The following is a 20,144-nucleotide window of genomic DNA, read 5'->3' as shown; positions in this document are numbered from 1 at the left end:
TGTGATTTGTCAATATTATTAATAAAAGTTATTATATCAAGTCACCAAATAAACTCTTGCCTTTTGATTTTATGGGGTTCTTGGGTTGGACAAGAGTGTATGGGTGGAGAGTCCCTCGGTTGAAAAAGGTTGGCAACACCAGGTTTAGTTGTGGTAAATATTATATTATATAATCTTTTAAACCCATTCAAAAAAGATGTGTTTCATTCGCTGATTTGTTCTGTGGCCGGTGTCATGAGAAATCCTGTCCCCCTGTGAAAGAGTGTCCGCTTAGGACCCAACGTGGTAGCTGTTTTAAATGCCTGATCAAAAGCTGTTATCATACAATTACAGTAATTCATAATACATGGTTCTGGACAAGCAATTGTTTAAAAATAAATAGTCATACTAAGTACACACAAACAACATTAATTTGTTGTAAAATGTAATTGATTGCTATAATGGGAGCAATAACATGCCTAACATATTGTCAATTATTTCAATTGATAAACTAAGTAATACAAAATCATAACATAGTAATGTATCTATAATGTAAATAATAAAGAATTTAAAAAAACAATAATATACAGAACAGGTGCTGAGGTGCACAAAATAAATACATTTATAATATTTTTTTTTATTGTATAAACGTTTTTTAAGATGTAGGGTAAGCGCAACCGCTGTGTTAAACTAAGCTAATCGAGTAGCTGTATGCTATGCTAGAACATATGCTAAGTAAAAAAAATTAAGAACGAGATATGCTTGATTTCACAACTTAAAGCTTCGGTTATATACTAGTATATGAAGCATATGATTTGCAAGAGTATTTTAAAGGGGCTATATGCAACTTTTTCCCCAAAATAAACGTAACAATAGCCTTTTTATTTTACCATTTATGACTCAAACATCTCCTGATGAGCATACTGACACCTTGTCCGCTCCCAGTGGGTGCACCTATAAGCCTGTATCCTATTTTTCCTATTTTCTGGCGGGTCGTCTTTTCCCGCGCTGTCTGCGGATGTGACGTCACCACCGCTGCGAGAGCGAGCAGAAAATGAGAGCAGTTCTGTTTTTTGGCCACAGGTGTCAGTCGCGAGTTTACATTTCAGAAAAACGCATATAGCCCCTTTAACACAATTTAAACAACATAAATCAAAACGTGATTTTGTAAGAATTGTAATCAGGCTCTGAACAGATTACCCATTAAAAGTTCTTTCAGCCAATAGAATCGCTCTGGGGTCCTAAGCGGACACTATTTAACAGGGGGACAGGATTTCTCATGTCATCGGTCCTGTTTCTTTCATGTGTTATAAATGAGTCACTGAATCATTCATTCAACTGATTCGTAACTCACATGACGAACTGGTCTTTTCACGATTGGATAGCTTCCCGCAGGAAGTGACCAGGTGTAAATAGGCCCAGTGTAAAAGGCACAAACCACATGGAATCTGACCTTTTCAATTCTGATTTGGGCCACTTCCACTTCCACTTCCACTTCCACTTCCATATGTGTCCTAAATCCAATCAAATCGGAATTCATGCGACTTTTACGTCAATCTAGAGCAGTGGTTCACAAACTGGGGGGCGCGACCCCTAGGGGGGGCACGGAGTTATAAAAAGGGGGACACGGCATGGCTGATGGATAGTGTACAGTCAGCAGATATTATGCAAAAGAAAACTCTGCGGGGTGATAAAAGACTACACTGTGCAATTGTCCCGGTCATTATGCATGGTTCTGTCGCATGGACCATTGACCATTCCTGGCTTTCGATAAGCCAGCTTGGGCATTTCAAGTGAACTGTTAGCTGTCATTCTGTACTCGCTGTACATCTGCAAAAAAACATCAATGGTTGACTTTATGATGTATTTATATTTTAATGCTGTTATCACACTTACCTAATTTTGCCAATAAACTAGTTTTATTGATTGCAATAAGACAAAGCTAATTGGACACGCACACAGACAATTTTTCCAGCACTACAAATGTTATTTTTAGTGTGATGACACAAAACATTATTTGTTCATCCTTCTGAGATTTTCCGCATTTGTAAAACCGAATGTTTCAAGATGCAACATTTGATAGAAAACACCTTTATTTAAATTAAATAATAAAGACATTAATTACCACTATAACCAGGAGATGGCGGCAGAGGAGCATTTATTGGCTCATATTAGCCATTTCCAGTAATATTTTTCCACACGTTTTGTTTTTGAATTAATATTAAACATTATAAAATCCCTAGGTTAAAAAATACATTTTGTCAATTTGAAGTATGAAGTACTCACAAAGTCTCATGAAAAACAATCATTTTTATTGCGAATGAATTACACTGAAAGCAGCACCGCACTCTCCCTCCCTGGCCTTTATCTAGCTCACTGATTTCGGCACAGTTTGTGAAAACTCCCATTTTGTTCAATTAATTACTAAACTAAAGTACACAATAAATTGTTAGTTTACAATGTGTTGACTGATTGTCGAATTAATTTTGCTGAGGAGAAACGTACGGTAGTCTTTTTTATTCAGTTTTATGTTTGATAACTAAATGCTAGGCCTGACTATTTATGACTATATTCTGATTATAAACTAAGTATTACCCTATTGATGCTAGACCTACCTCAGGACATTGACTATACTGACACAAATAAATTACATTTCACAGAAGTTTTCCAGCTTGCTTATATTATTGCGGAAAGTTCAGTCCACGTGGTCAAATGATAGTCAGGCCATTAATTTAGCATTAAATAGCTAGCTTTTCGAAAACCCAGGTGGTCAATTCGGACAAATGTATTGTCACATAGGCTACGGTTTTATATTGTTTATATTTTAGGGAAGTAGGCCTATGCCATTTTGGATGCAGCCCATTACAGCTGAGTGGTTTTAGAAGGAATCCAGAAAGGAAACTTATGGGAATATTCAAAGTACCTACACCCGAGTGTGTAATAATTGTTATTAAAAACACACACACACACACATCTCAGGGGGTGTACTTTTACAAGATAAAAGGGCCTTTCAAATACCTGTGCTTTAATGTGCCCTCCTCCCGAGTCCCCACACTACTTAGATCATCTACTCCCCGTGAAAGGCACCAAAGCGATCGAGTCTCTAGGGAATGTTTCGTGTCTGATTTTACCTGATTTGTACATTTGCATCTTTGACATCTCTCGGGAACCCACGTGCATTTAACACAGACAGATACCGTCTGTGAGCCATCTCGTGCACACAAGTATACTATTGAGATTACATCTGTGATTTAAAAGCAAACTTTTTAAACCGTATGTTTCCTAAGTTTTGTGGCGGCAATATTCCTTCAGGATACAAAGTCTCTTCATGAAAGATTTCAAAGCGCGTTGCTCAAGATATCCAGGTTGCCTTGACAGAACCACAGTGCCCTCCAGTGGTCGAGACACTGCAGATCACAATTGATCTATACACCATCGCTGGATTTTAATTCACTTGTATTTAATGGATTTTTTTTTTTGAATATCAATATAGGTTCAAATAAGGAACAAACAAGAAAGCTTAAGTTGATAAAAGAGAATGTGCCACGTTTTAGAAATGTAATATTTGCATTCATTTTTTGTAAATAAAAAAAGTTTATACCATTTTCTGCAAACTCTTTTGGCTCTAAAAAAAAGTGAGGGTGGCGTAACCATCATGTAGCCTAAAAATTACTAATACTTTCCATTCACTTTGAATACACAACTTAATCATTTTCATGTTTTCATACATGACAAAAAGTCATGTTTTGGGGTCATGACTATCAAGAAGCTTTCATAGGACTACTCTTTTTTTTTACGGTCTATGCTTTTGACCAGCATAGAACATACATATATGATTTTAAGTATTTTCATATATATATATATATATATATATATATATATATATATATATATATATATATATATATATATATATATATATATATATATATATATATATATATATATATATATATATATATATATATATATATATATATATATATATAAACATATTTTTTATGTTTTCTAAAACACACACACACACATATATATATATATATATATATATATATATATATATATATATATATATATATATATATATATATATATATATATATATAAACATATTTTTTATGTTTTCTAAAACACACACACACACACATATATATATACACACATATATACACATATATATATATGTGTGTGTGTGTGTGTATATATACCTATATATATATATATATACATATATATATATATATATATATATATATATATATATATATATATATATATATATATATATATATATTATATATGAAAATATTAAAAAACATATATGTGTGTGTGTGAGTGAGTGTGTGTATATATATATATACATAAATCTTTGATGTATGTATTGCCTAATGTGCTCACTGCGCTCTATTAAAGTCATTAAAATTAATTTAAATTGTTTTGTGAATAAACTGCATTTTTTTATAAAACTAGGAAAAAAGTATGATAAAATTGAGCAATTTAGCTAAATATTCTGCTACGGCTGGTTCACATCACTTAACACTACAGCACTCAAAAAACTGCCTCATTACCGGGTCTAAAGGTCAGAGAAAATGAACTTTTATTGATTATTTGATGAGGTTTCTGACCAGCTAGTTTAACAGATTGCGGTCCACAGAATCCGTCGTCATGACCACAACTGCATGATGCAGCTGAAATCGTTTCTAAAGTAAATAGCTGCATGGCTCACTATGTCACCTCCATTGCCTCCAGACCTGTGCTCACTGCGCTCTATTGGATCCAGCCAACCACAAAATATAAGCTGAACGGTATAATCAGATGGAGCTGTGATTGACAGTCAAAGTGGACACCTTATGTGTGTGCATGTGTAAGATAACTGTGCTGGTCAAATTTGCAGATGGGGAACACAGGCACACATACACCAAAGCAGAAACACGCTGGTTAGCATCAAACAGCTCCTCTGTTATTATTCACACAAACACACAGCTAACCGCACTGATTACCCCTGTTTTTGGAGTCAATGTAATAATGGAAACCACCCCACTACATAATCAACCACTCAGCACCTACAAGCATGTTAGAATATTAACATGCACGGAGGCGACGGAGTGTGCATTGACCTCTTCATATAGTTCATAATGAGATCCCTCGGGAGCCTGTTTACAGCTTTACACAGTCCGTTTCAATTTCTGTCCGGCCACTGAACAAAGCCCGGGCTAGCATTTGCATTAATTGCAAGAAGATATCGCTAACATCTGCCAATCATTTCAGCTCAACTGAGAAAAACGACATTGGGTTCGGTTCAAAAAGACAGAGACTCCAAGCCAGCTCTTTTTTCTCTGATCACAGGTTCTTTTCTCAGGGATTTCTCTTAACGCCGTTCTTTAGATCTAAGCTGAAAGGGTTCGCTATTGTTTACACAAAGGTCAAGGCAGAGACACTGTGCATAATCAGGCAGGTGGCACTTTGCAGAGAATTTGTAATGTGTGTATCTGTAGTTATGATGGGACAAAAGGGTGTGAAATATCAAAGACAACTCTGAACAGACTATCCCTAGAACGTAAATGTTTCTGCATTCAAGTAGATTGGAATTGTAGTTGCATGGCTGCAAACAGTTACCTGGTAGTGTTTTCAAGATGGGAGAAAGGGATAGTTCACCCAAAAATGAAAATTTAATGTTTATCTGCTTAGCCCCTGGGCTTTCAAGATATAGGTGACTTTGTTTCTTCAGTAGAACACAAATGAAGATTTCTAACTCCAACCTTTGCAGTCTGTCAGTCGTATAATGCATGTGAGTGGTAACAAAATCTATGAGAGTAAAAAAACATGCACAGACAAATCCAAATTAAACCCTGCGGCTTGTGACGACACATTGATGTCTTAAGACACTAAACGATTGGTTTGTGCGAGAAACCGAACAGTATTTAGGGGAGAGCGGGGCACAACCTAAAGGTCTGTACACACCGGGACGAATATCGCACGCGTTTATCGCCAGCGTTTATCGGCAGCGTTTTTCGTGACGTTTTTCGGCGCGTCTTGAGTGTTCACACCCGAGCGATTTCCACTGGCGATGCGCCGAGTGAACGTGCACATTCAGTAGATAGCGCTCCCGGTACACAAGGTGGTGCTGCGGCACTTTACGCTTCTGACACTCTCTTGTCACACAGAAGAAGAGGAGAGAGTATTTACGTGCTTGCCAAAACCATAGACATATTACATATTATGTCTATGGCCAAAACCATTCACACACTTTTTGCTAACTGGCAAGCAGCATTAGCAGCCCATCTTCTTCTTTGTCAACTTACTACTTCTTCGTCGTATCAATGTGTGCTCGGCAAGACCGATTTTGTGCTTGAGCGCCACCAAGTCGTGTTTTACTGTCACTTCAGCAGCTCCAGGCACGTGAACAAAAGCGCTGATCTCATTGGTCGGCCAGTTTTTAACGCGCCGCGTCAAAATAAAAAAACGAACCCGAGGCGTTTTTTTAAAAATGACGCTTTTACGCCTGGCGTTTTACGCTTCGGTGTGCACACTCACATTGGCGCCCATTGTTTAGTCACGAGGCGTTAAACGACGGCGATAAACGCGCCGCGAAAATCGTCCCGGTGTGAACAGGCCTTAACGCTTTTTGACTTTCTCAGTTTGTGTAAATCCACTTGGGGTTCAGAGTATGTATTTTTCCCCACATTAATTTCACACATGTCCAGTTTACCACAATTATGTGGTTTTGTTTCATTAATATAGTGTATACTTTTTTCTGGATTTACCCCAAAAGAATGTGACATTTTCACAGTGAAATGTGACAACATACCCCATATTTTTGTACATTGTAACATGTGAGGAGCACATTGTAACATGACCAAATGACAGCTTAAAATGTTATCTGATATAGCCTAATCAAATCATATCCAAGACAAACTAAAATATTTTGTCAATAAAATACAATTATTAACTTTTTTAAATAAAATAACGAAATTTTTTAATCATTAAACATATACGAATTTTTGCTAAATTTATATTAATATTCATCGCTAAATACAGCTATACAGCAAAGTTAAAAACATAATAATAAATAATAATTTCTGAACATTGACATTATTCACCCTTTCCTCATGGTTTCTCAAACAAATTCATAAAAGTATAGAATATAATAGCATAGTTAGGGGCTCATTGTAAGGCAGTGTTACAACGCACCCCACCTGCACAAATCAGCATTAAAGACATATTTCAACTGTTAAATAACAGATATAAGATTAAAATAATATCCGATTTGTCTTATTTTAAATAAACACAAAAAACAGAGATGAAAAATAAACTTAAGTAAGAAATTTACTTTTGCTATGGTTAAATAAATGTTCAGTGATATCAAAAACCAAGATTTTTTAATTTTGGCGCGAATCCAAATTAAACCCTGCGGCTCGTGATGACACATTGATGTCTTAAGACACAAAACAATCGGTTTGTGCGCGAAACCGAACAGTATTTATATCATTTTTTTTACCTCTAATACACCACTTTGTCCAACAGCCTTGAGCGTGCTCTCACTTCTGGTGAGTGAGTTCTGTAGCTACACGATCTGGCTTGCGTAGACTAAACTACGCCCTGTAGTGTAGACGAATTTGTACCGTGTGTTTCTGCTGGTGAACGTAATTTCACAAAGTAGCTACAACATGCCCCTGGATCAACATCGTAGTTTCTGGAACAACATTCCAATCAACCAATCAGATTTGAGGTACAAGTTTACAATTAGGTTTTGGTTTACAACCAGGGTTAGGGTACTTCTACATCAATGTTTTTCACATATCATTTCCCCTCAGATTTTGGGGATCACTTATGGGTAGGGTTAGGAGGACTACATTTTCATACAGGAATATTGTTCCAGGATCAACAAAATTTGTTGATCCAGGAACATGTTCTACCTAGTAAAATCACATTTATCATTTGGGCTAAAAAACATGATGAAAATCATTCAACTTAATAAGGAGAGGTGTGATTTCGGGGAGTGATTCTTATGCTTTTCGCCTGCTAGACAATAAAACTAGTAAAAAAGTCTTGCAGACGTACACTGAAGAAGTCTCTTTTGACCAAGTAACCCCCTAAAACACCACATAACGTGGTAAAACGCCACTAAGAACAGAATAGCAACTTCACTGAAACAACCTAGCATGGGGACGGTGACATTGCGACTATAGTGCTACAGATAAATCCTTTTTCTCCGAGAATTTAATTTCTCATATTGGAGCAAACAGACAGCAGAGTTAATTGTGTGCTATATGATGCATGGCCCAGTTGCTGAAGTGAACTTTAAGTAATTAGGAATCCTCTAACCAAATGCAGAGGCTTTGCAATTTTATGCCTAAATTACTAATACCATTTATGGAACATTTATTTGCAATCAGCCCAGTGGAGTGAGACAATGGACAACATAAATTATAATATTAGCCAACAGTGACCAGCAATGTCCAGAGTTGGTTTGTAATGGCCAGCGCTGGCCAGAGATTTATAGCACCATATTCTGTAAACAATAGATTGTGTCAGTAGAAGATCTGTAAGATTAATCACACTAGTTGATCACTGTCCAAAGGTTGTTAGATATATGTTTCTGTGTGTCATCTGCAAGACTGGCTAAATTGAAGTGGTTTATATGCTGTAATGGTCAGCTGCTTGTTAGGGTGTTACAAATTGGAATTTCCGTTTTAATGAAAGGACAGAGAGGAACATATCTCAGTGCTGTTGGTTTGTTTTCAGCCATGCGTATGAGTTTTATAGATTAATAAACTTCAAACACTCGTTGGAGCTATCTTTATCAAAACGGCACTAGGCAAAAACGCTCTCCAAAAGACAATTATCTTGTGTTTCCAATTTCCCCTTCTCTAATTCACTTGACAGAAAATGGATAAATGGTTCAGAAGAAGTTTTGCTATTTCGCAGTGTCCTGGCATGAACTTTAATTTAATAGCTGTCCAAAGTGGGATATGGATCATTTGCTCATACTTGGATATTGATTAAATAATCTGGTAACTTTTTTAAAGACATTTTGAGTCAAATGTCATGCAGATGAGAGAAATGGAGGGAAATAATTGACATTAAACTCTTAAAGGCATGCTGTGCTGCAGGGTTATTGTCAAATAGGATGACAAACGTGTCGCTTTTCAGTTATGAAAAAGATGTAAATTAGAAACTCAAAATAAAAGGCATAATTTAAAACCTAACAGTTTATGAAATAATATTAAATGGTTTGACTCTAAATTGATTTTGCTCATTTAAAAAAAAAAATTTTTTTATAATGCCTGCACAATTTCTTGTCCCCTTCCTCTGACGTGGATGGATAAATGGATGGATGGATATAAATATAGATACAAAACGTATACTTACAAAACGTTTGTGTTCTTTGCAAGCAAATGCAAAGTTTCTTGGGTGAATGACTGAGCGCAAAAGCATTGACATAATCTTTCCTCCAATCTCATATTTTTTCCATCCCCATGTCTCTTTATGGGCTCCGTATTACCCCATTTTGTTTTCCCATAAAAATTATTATAAGGTTTAACCTCTTAAATTCCAAGGACCCTGACAAGGTGATAACCTCTATTACAGCTCAGACAACATATACTTAAATGTTTATCACTTTCAGCAGTGTTTTGTGTAACTTCAAATGGTTTCCTGTAAAATGAAACCAAAATTGTGTATTTAGACCACTGTATGTGGGTATGGAAAGGTTTTAAATTTGGGAAGGCCAAATCCAGGCGAAAATCCCCCAAAATGGTCCCAGAGCTAAGGAGGTTAACAAATGTGCAAAAAATTATAATAATAATAATCTAAAATGAGGAATTAATGCAGGCTAAATAATAAAACACTTGCCTTTTGATTTCTGTGAGCAGTGTTTAAAAAAAAAAAAAAACTTTTTATTCTAATCTTAAAAAAACACCATCTTAGAACATTTATTTTTTACGACAATTTTCCTCTGGTGTTCCAACCCTTTCTAAGTTCAAGAAAAAAAAAATAAAGAACAGAAGTTACATCAATCGTGCCAAGATGCTATTTGCCATTGGTTTTTATGGGAGAAAACATTTATTAATCAAATTAGTCACACTCAAATTGTGTAGATTTACCACTAAAATCTACTTAAAAAAGGTGCAATGTGCATTAACACAAACACATTCTTCTCTAAAAGATGCTAAATGACAATCATCAGCCTGTGATGCTGAGATGACATTAAGGAACGTGTTCTCACACAAGGAGAGAATGGCCTGTAATTTACACGAGTCTCCAAATGCTCCCAATTAAAGCCTGAAACAGCAGGATCCTTGTACATACCCACTGTGCCACTGCACTTCTGAGCCACAGGCAGCTGGAGAACCAGGTGTGTGTGTGTTTGTGTGATATACCCCAGGACGTCCAAGTAATAGCCTCATAAATCTACTCGTGCATAAACCAAAGCAGATCTCACCGCCATTGGGCCAGCCATGCCTTCACCTTCCGCTCCTGAACGCAGAAGCCAGTCGGCCTCAAGAGGCTCAATCTGTAGAGTGGTTCATCCAGGCCTGGTTTTAATGAACTATTGGTGGAACCGTAATTTCGGTCATACAATTAGCTGTAGAGCTTAATGACTCAGATGCTGAGGAACATCCGCATGCACAAGCATGTAGGCTAAATTAATCTCTCACAGCTTTGCATTATTGCACAAGAGAAGAATGTAAAACCTCTGAGACTTTTTTTTGGCTACATATTTATTTCATAATGCTGCAATGATCTTTTATCAAGCGCTCTGACACACAAATCAAGATTATCCACGTAATAGCCTCCAAACATTATGCAAATTTCATACATAAATATAAAGGGATTTTCTGCATCTATGGTTTAAAAAACCATAACCGCCACCCCCCCCCCCCCCCCCCATTTCCAGCTATTCTCAGCTATTTCCACCACTGATAGTAAGCAATTATTGGAAAAAATGTAAAATTATAGCAAAACAAAAATCTCATTGCCATAATGCAAAATTAGTCTAATTACTATAATGCAAAAATATAATTCTCAGTTCTACAGGGCATAAAAAAATCTCATTACAGATTTTTTTTTATTTTATATTATCATATTAAAATGTCCTTGACATAACTATAATGCAAAAAAAGTGCGGAAAAAGCTATATTTAAATTGTAAATTTTGTATTATTCATATTATATATATAAATGTTGATTATTTTGCCTCACTTAAACTTGCAAAGTGTAAAAAGTAATATTTAAATTGTAAATTTTGTATTATTTATATTGTATGTATATATAAATGGGGTTGTTTTAACCCAGTGAATGGGTTGTTTTAACCCAGCAATTGGGTCATTTTAACCCAGTGAATGGGTCGTTTTAACCCAGCGGTTGGGTTAAATGTTTGCTTAAAACAACCCAATTGCTGGGTTAGTCCATGTTCAACCCAACTTTGGTTGTTTTTAACCCAGCATTTTTTAGAGTGTATATATATATATATATAAGTTGGATTATTTTGCCTCAAACACCAAATTTGCATACATCTTGTTATCCTATGCAAGTTCACTCCATGCCCTGCTGTTCTTCCCGGGTCATGTTGCTTTGAGGAGTTATTGGATGAGGTTGATGGTGACGGTGATGATGACGATTATGGTGAGGATGATGACCATGGTCATGATGTCCATGTCTGTGGTGATGGTGACCAATATCATGGCTGCCGTAAGGAAGACGGGAAGAGCGATGATGGTGGTGGCGGCTGTGGTGATGGTCCCGGCGGCTGTGGTGATGGTCCCTTCCATGATGATGATCATCACGCCCATGATGTGAATGCATAATCACCTTTGATTCAACAATTGCCTTTTCATCTTGAGTAATGTTTGCACATACGGAGTTAATGAAGACGTCAAGATCTATGAAGACAACCCCTATGCCACCAAAGCCTTTCTGGAACACCTAGACATTAATAAATGCAATGTCATTTCTTGTACTGATATTCTGATTATCTGTCTAGTAGTTTACATTTGTACATTATGCTACTGCTTTAAATATATACTTCACTTACCTCCTTGACAAGACTATGCTCATCTGAAAGAACTGATAAAGTAATAAACCGCTCTTGTCCACTTTTAATGGCCTGACACACCTGAAAGGATAAGAGTTTCAGATCATTAAACCATTATGCTTAAGCTCTCCCTGAGGAAGCTAATAATTCATTCTAAGCTAATGCCATCTATGGTTATAGCCTACCTGAACGCCCATGTATAAGCCCAAAACATGGATGTGATCCTTCTTTCCTTCCTCTGAATTCAAGTCATCATGCCTGTGATGATGTCTATGATGATGATGCCTTCGACGTGACCTCCGGAGAAAACCAGGCATGACTAGATTGAGCTTTTGCAGGTCAACTTGCTGTTCCTGCCAGTGTTGGACTGTTTCATTCTATAAAGTAAAAGAAATATGAGTTAAACACAGTGTTGGAATGCTAATGTGCTACCCAGCCAACAGGGAACATTCTCTATGGCTAACTTTCTGGCAAGGATCTCTCAAAGTTATGAACAAACATTCTTCCAGTAACGTTAATAGAACATTAGTATAAAGTTATCTGGTCTTTAACGTAATATAATTTAATTATACATACAAAACATGTATAATGTTAATGTATATAATTTATATATCGTTCATGGAACTTTTTTTTAACTATACTACAGAACGTTCAGAGAGCATTCAAAAGTAACGTTCCCATAATTTTTGCAAAATTATAAAGGGGAATGTTCCTTTAATGTTCGCATAACCATTTGTTGTTTTTAATAACACTGGACGTTTTGAACGATCAGAAATAATGTTTAACTTAATGGGAACGTTAACAAAACTCTTAGGACGTATTTTTTTAGCTTGGTAACAACTAAATGAGATTTACATAAATATGACAGATCTACATTCCTCTTGATCATGCAACAACATTTAGGCCCTGTTTATTAAAATGCGTTTTGGTCGACAGGATCACAAGGTGTAAACTGGGGCTGAGCTTGGTTTTGAGCTTGTCCACTTTTGACCACTTCCAGAGGTAGTCGAAAATGGATTGCTTTTGTAGTGAAGATGCTTATGTGGTCGAATCTATTAGAACAGCCACAAAAGACCGTCTACTCCCCGCTTACTGACCTAATGCGTATTTGCATAAACATGCCAGACGGGGTTTAAACTTTGTCGGCTGAAGACCCAAGTTTGGTAACTTTGAAGATGAAAAACGTACCAAGAAAAATGATCTCTCACCATTTCTGATTTCTAACACGCTCTCACCGTGTGGTCTAGTGGGTATTAGAGAATAAACAAAAGTTGATGCTCTCAGTGTGTTTTTCCGTTTTCTCCGGGCGTGTTCATAAGCAAATTACGTGTCCATTAGATCAAAAGATCTGAAAAAGCCCATGCATTTACCCTCCCCTCGAAAAAATTAGGACATAATTGGTTGAAAGTGGACAAAAGAGACGGATTAAAATACCAGGGGTAAACAGGTGTGTGTCTCCCTCGTCTACGTCTACTATCCGATCGACCAAAACGCATTAATACCAGCCGTAAACAGGGCCTAATATAAAAATTCGCCAGAATTACAAATGCTACAAAAGAGTTATAGACCAATGATTTTTCCTCTTGGGAAATTTAGGTTTTAGTGGTAGAAATGGTGTTTGGCCTATTATTAGTTTACATCATGTGCAATGCAATATATTATAAACTCAACAAATAAATGACTGTCATAGCAAATTGTAATAAATGTGAGAAATTTACAATGTATGGTCCATTATTTTCAAGCTGAGCAGGCAGAATGGAGATGAAGTCCACAAACCTGTTGAAAAGAAAGAAACTATTAAGCACAACAACAAAAAACTGAGCACAAGTGCAATATGAATGGTGCATAATAACGAGACTCACTGTGAAAGTGTTTGTTTATCATAACTGACTGCACTGTGGTCAATGGGCTCTAGTACAGACACTGACAGAAGTAGAGGATCTGTTTCTTCTTCAAACTTGCTTTTTAGACTCTGCAGACAACATGGAAACTTGTAATTAAAACAAGATTTATATATTTATTGTTTTTAAAGTAAAACTCATTAATGGTGTTTTGTATGAAAATAGTAGTCCTTGCCTTCAGAAAATGTGTGAACAGCTCTTTGCTTCTGGTAGATACGTCAGAAGTGGGGCTGTCCAGCCAAGTCACATCTAGACCGTCTAAACTCTTGTCCTTCAAGTACGTCAATACCGTTTGAATGAAATTCTCAACACTGCCCTCATTAGCAGACATCAGCTCCAACCTAAACAACAGCAAATTTAGTTAGTGTCAGGTGATGCTAATGTGAACTGTGAATACACTGAGACATCTTCATTTTCATCCAATGAACTCAAAAAAATATTGTTATTCAGAGCCCGTTCACACCAAGGACGATAACTATAATGATATCAATAAAGACAGTTTTAAAAAATAATACAAAAGAAAAGAAAAGAAAAAGATGAGTTCATCACAACTGACAATATACAAACACATCGAACAATAAAACCATTGAGAGCCAATCAAAATCCATCCAAAAAACAATATTGTGCATTGGTGTGGATGCTAATATAGATATCATTATAGTTTTCATTCATGGTGTGAACTGCCCTATAGTAGGTTGAAATGTTTGGTACCTTGATGATCTGACTTCCAATCCAAGCAAAATCTTCAAAGTTGGATTTCTGGGGAAAGTTAGATATTCCTATGAATAATTTTTTTTTTTTTTAAATACATATTATTTGAATAAAAGTGTGCATAAAAGACAGAAATTACATTACTGGGACAACTACTGTAGCATCCAGCTTACTGAAAACAATACATGTAATATATACTGTATTTAGATTATATGTATATGGGTAGTTGAAATGCTTTTTTTTGTAAAACACCACTTTTGAAGAAAATATGCATATTATTATGTAGTGTGACGTCTGATGTTTGAGAATAATAGGGGTCACTAACTTTGTCAGAGAGCATTCAAAAGTAACGTTCCCATAATGTTTGCAAAATGATAAAGTGGAATGTTCCTTTAATATACGCATAACCATTTGTTGTTTTTAATAAAACTGGACGCTTTGAACAATAAGAAATAATGTTTTCATAACTTAATGGGAACGTTAGCAAAACACTCTTAGAACATATTTTTGTTAGTTTGGTAACAACTAAATGTGATTTACATGAATATGACAGATCTACATTCCTCTTGATCATGCAACAACATTTAGGCCCGGTTTACACCTGGTATTAAGATGCGTTTTGGTTGATAGGATCAAAAGTGGACGATGCTAAATACAAAAAGGTTCATAGTAGTACCTTAAGGTATGTATTTGTACTTTAAGGTACTAATATGCATCTTTTAGGAATAAAAAAGGGACAAAGATGTCCTTTAAATGGTACTGCCCCAGTGACACGCTGTTGTACCCCTAAAGGTACAATTTTGACTTTTTCTCTGTGTGTATGGCTGAAAAAAACAACTGTCATTTACTAAAATAGACACTTGTAAAATTATGCCTGAGGTATTTATTAACATTTGTATGCTTTTCTTTTTAATTTATAAAAATTGTAATTTATTGAACCATGCTTGAGACAGTCACACTATAGAACAATTTTGAGATTTGAGATTTTGAGAGAAAATCTAAAGACAAAGCAGTCTTTATATCAACAGATCTACGTAAGACAAATAAATGTTAAACCATTTACTGAATTTAAATGATGACAATACTAATTATATTCATTTTTATATTGTGTGACAGTGAAAATCCCATGTAACGTCAACTATATATATATATATATATATATATATATATATATATATATATATATATATATATATATATATATATATATATATATATATATATATATATATATATATATATATATATATATATATATATATATATATATATATATATATATAAACACACTATATTAAAAAACAGACCTCTCCTTCATCTTTCTAAGACTACTGCGGTCATCTTCCGACAAGCTTTGGTGGTAAAGGTCTTCATCACTGGACATCGAGGGGAGAATGATGTGAGTGCACGGACCCTCACGTGTGCGGTGTGTTAAAACATCCAGATAGCAGGTCAGTCTGTGATTCCGCTGCGCACCTGAGATGGACGAGTGAAGCAGAATTTCAGTGCGGTGTTATTATTACTACTCTGAATTCCCCCAGCAGCAGCCTAAGGTTACTATTTCAGTTCAAGCTTGTTCTGCCTCTCAAAAGTGTCCTTTCTCAAGTGCTCTCTAATCTAGGGGGGATGTGCTTGTACCAAATACAATGTTCTCCATGAGAGGTGGTTGTATGGCATGTTAAACAGGTAGTGCACTTACCCACTGAAAACAACAAGCAAAGGAATGCAAAAGCTGAAAAAAAAAACAAATAAGAAAATTATTATCAATAACTTGATAATCATTGATATTCAAGATTTTTTATGAAATATGTTAAAAGCAGTTTGTAACAGTTTTTTAGTGCAAGTTAGAAGGCCTGTGGCTGTTCCAGTGTTCCGGAAACCTATATTAAAAACCACATCCTGATGTCTCTGTAAGTGTTGTTACAGAAAACATTTAACTGCAAGATACAACATATTAGATGCAATACCTTGAAGAGTTCCTACATGCATAGTAATTTTATGTTATATTATATTTTGTGTCATAAGAATCTGTTGTTTTTGGCATAGATTCACATTCAACATCAGCATTAGCTACTTTAGATTTTAATATATTGCACTGTTCAAAATGTTGGGGTTGGTAAGATTTTTGTAAAGAAGTCTCTTATTTTAAATTTTTTTTTTATAAAAAAATATTGTGAAATATTATTCAAATTTAAAGTAACTATTTTCTATAATAATATATTTTAAAATGCATTTATTCCTGTGATGTCAAAGCTGAATTTCCAGCATCATTACTCCAGTCTTCAGTGTCACGTGATCCTTCAGAAATCATTCTAATATGATGATTTGCTGCTCAAGAAACATTTCTTATTATTATCAATGTTGAAAACAGTGATTATTATTATTGTGGAAACTGCAATCATTTTTTCAGGATTCATTGATGACTAAATAATAATAATAATAATTTTGTAACAAGTCTTTATCTTCACGTTTCATCAATTTTAATGTATTCATTTCTTTAAAAAAAAATCTTACTGACACCAAACTTTTGAACGGTAGTGAATTAAAAACATATTAAAAGAAAAATTACTTTCACTTTTAAGCCACTTAGTAAAACATATGCAAAACTATCCTCACATAATCTGCCGAAAATACTGGTTTAATAACAACATCTTAATGTCAACGTTTCAGAATGATTTGAAGATCAAAAATAATCGTCTCAAAATAACATTTAAAATATACTTGCCTCTGTTGAGCTGCATAGTGCCTGAAGCAGTCATCTGGTGTATTGTCTGATAAAGGCAAACAGTATATAGTTAACATACAGAAACCACTTCCTGTGTCAACACTTGCCCCAATAGTTCCCCTTCTGCTTTCACACTTTGCTGATAAAAAGCCCACATCCTGATGAGACTAGTGTTGTACCACAGGCCTGTGTTGTTTTTACACATGCATGTTTTTACAGAATGATTTTGATGTCAAAACAGAGGCTTAGTATTTCATTTATATGTCGGTATAATGAAATTATGGCATGATTCTTTAAGGAGTACTTACGTGTAGCTTCTCAAATTTAGCTCATTTCGTGGTTCAAGTGAGATTTAAAGGACCCGTCACATTCAAGGACGCCTGTTGAATCAGACCTGCTGGACAGGGTTGCCAGGTCTTTGTAACAAAACTAGCCCAATAGAATGGTGCAGGTATTATGTCATTTTGCAGACCAATTGGCAGTTAGCACTGGTTCCCTCAGAAAAAGAAAAACAACAGGATTTTTCCTTAGACTTTTGGATAATCTAACAAGCTCTGTGATCAACAAAAGTGTATGACACTTACACATTTTGACCGGAAAGATAATTCATTTTTCTTCATTTACCATGTTCCTGATGTCATCTTCAAGTTACGATACATGTACTTTCTCAACTTCCAAAAAAGACCACAATTCCATTGAGACCATTTTCAGGAAATGACATAATTTACAAACTGAAGTAAGCTTCAGCTCTCTCTCCTACCTTTTTGTTTGTTTTTTTAATGTTATCCTGCTTTGTTATCCTGTTAGGCTATGTTATGGAGAATGTTTGTAAAAAAAAAAAAAAAAAAAAAAAATTTAAAAACATATATCTGACATAGCTAACTTAGCTCAACATTTTCCACCCTGGTCTATAAACCTAACAGAGAGGAAATTCTAATAGAATAAACTGTATTTAGCGTATATTGCAAATTCTATATACATATATATAAATATTATATATAAAACAATATTATATGGGTGCAGTTCCACACATTACTCAAAGGCTTCCGGTGGCCCTGCTTCACAAAACTTATCTTCATGCAGTTTTATTTTTTGCTAGACTATAAACTATTTCAATACTAGCATTTTAGTTGAATATAACGTACATAATATGTCAAACCTTTAACCGGCGACGACAGTTTAAAAGTAGGGGAAAAAGAGGATTTGGCAACCGTTCTGATGGGCTTAAAGACTATGATCCCTTTCTTCGTTCCAGATTAAGCTTTGTGTTGTTAAACAGCTCGAAGAACATCGCCACCTCTTGAAAAAGAGTGAAGGTCTGTTTTAGCCTGTATACATCCTTAATTCTTTTTTAATTCAAGGTTTACACAAGTCACAATGGTGATTCTGGCCTACAGAGCTAGCTATACGTCTGTTTAGTCAATGAGTCCGCAGATATAACCACCATGTTATTTACAAGCAAATGTTCGAATGCTAAACGACAACGTTATATGGATAACACCACATTCATTTTTATAATAGCCTATGTCAGGACTCTGAAGCTGAAGTAAAAGAATACTACTGCCCCCTGATGGTAAGAAGTGTAAATATGCTCAAACATGCAACATTTACAGTAACACTTTTTTTCCATAGTCTATGGAATTTTATTCTACCAACTGTCTATAAGTAACTTTGCAACTACATGTCAACTACCAATTATTAGAGTATTAGTAGACTTAATATCTGCTAAAACTTTATTTTGAGGAGCATGACATTCTGACTATAAGTAACTTTGCAGCCAAGTACGCCAATTTATTCTACTAACCTAAGAGTCTACTAATACTCTAGTCTAATGAGATTAAAGAATGTTGTCACTATAACGGTTACTTATAGTTAGTAGAATGTCTAAAGTGTAACCAAAATTACTACTACAAAATGATCACTGCGTACATCAAGAACTCTCCAAAGTGAAAAGCTGAGGAAACACACAGGATTGTGGGATAGATTAAAACAGTAGTACTTTAATCCCCTTTAAATGTCCCAATGTAACACGTACAGTGCAAAGTTTTAAACTGCAGGTAGTTTAACTGTAATCAGAGATAAATTTGCATACATCTGGTTAAAAGCAAACGCAATACAAAACTGCTTCACATACATGCTATAGAGTGAAATATTGTCTGTAAAACATGACCCTTCCTACTTGTTTACAATACATGTCACATTTCTATGTGACCTAGTGCAATGTAATGGTTTTGTTACTTTTTGGCTCCTAAAAATAAAGATTTTTCAAAAGACTTAAATAAACAGTCAGTTCAAAAATGATTTATTCACCTTAATCATGTCGTTCAAACCCTGTATGTTTTTTTTCCCTCTCAATGGACACAAAGAGAAGTTGTTCAGTGAATAACATCTGAAATTCTGGTCTGTTTCTCAGGACCCAGACCTGTATAAAATACTGTGGGTTTGAATGACATGACTGAATGATAAATGACTGAATTTGTGGAAAACTGTTTCTTTAACATCTGAAAAAATGACCACAAATCAGACTCACGCAACCACACTTGCTCGACAGACAGACAGAATACTCTTTCAAAGCACATGAATTTCAAACATAAATACACGCTTGTTTTGTCTGGCAGAATATTCTGAGGAAAAAGTAACATTTCAGATGACACAACAGATATTTAGTATTCAACAATTTGAAGGATTCAGCTACAATTTAGTGTATATATGTAACCAAAAACAATATTTGCAGATGCATGAGCAAGTCATTCATTCATTTCCTTCATCACCCCCCCCCCCCCTCTCCCCCT

The 20,144-nt window shown here is 35.2% G+C and overlaps 1 protein-coding gene across 1 annotated transcript; it reads right to left on the bottom strand.

The window, feature by feature from the left end:
• Positions 1 to 10,693: 10,693 nt before the first annotated feature.
• On the bottom strand, positions 10,694 to 17,753 carry LOC307117550 (oviduct-specific glycoprotein). The gene is made up of 11 exons (XM_079802457.1): positions 17,661 to 17,753; positions 17,353 to 17,398; positions 16,327 to 16,359; positions 15,935 to 16,103; positions 14,628 to 14,675; positions 14,092 to 14,257; positions 13,878 to 13,987; positions 13,734 to 13,791; positions 12,201 to 12,392; positions 12,016 to 12,096; positions 10,694 to 11,906 (listed from the first exon to the last, which is right to left on the bottom strand). The coding sequence occupies exons 2-11, from the start codon at positions 17,384 to 17,386 to the stop codon at positions 11,517 to 11,519; spliced, it is 1,281 nt and encodes a 426-aa protein (XP_079658583.1). The 5' UTR covers positions 17,387 to 17,398; positions 17,661 to 17,753; the 3' UTR covers positions 10,694 to 11,516.
• Positions 17,754 to 20,144: the final 2,391 nt, after the last annotated feature.

The sequence above is a fragment of the Gobio gobio genome, assembly GCF_949357685.1.
Source record: "Gobio gobio genome assembly, chromosome: 21".
Classification (NCBI taxonomy): domain Eukaryota; kingdom Metazoa; phylum Chordata; class Actinopteri; order Cypriniformes; family Gobionidae; genus Gobio; species Gobio gobio.
This window is presented reverse-complemented; position numbering and strand designations above follow the sequence as displayed.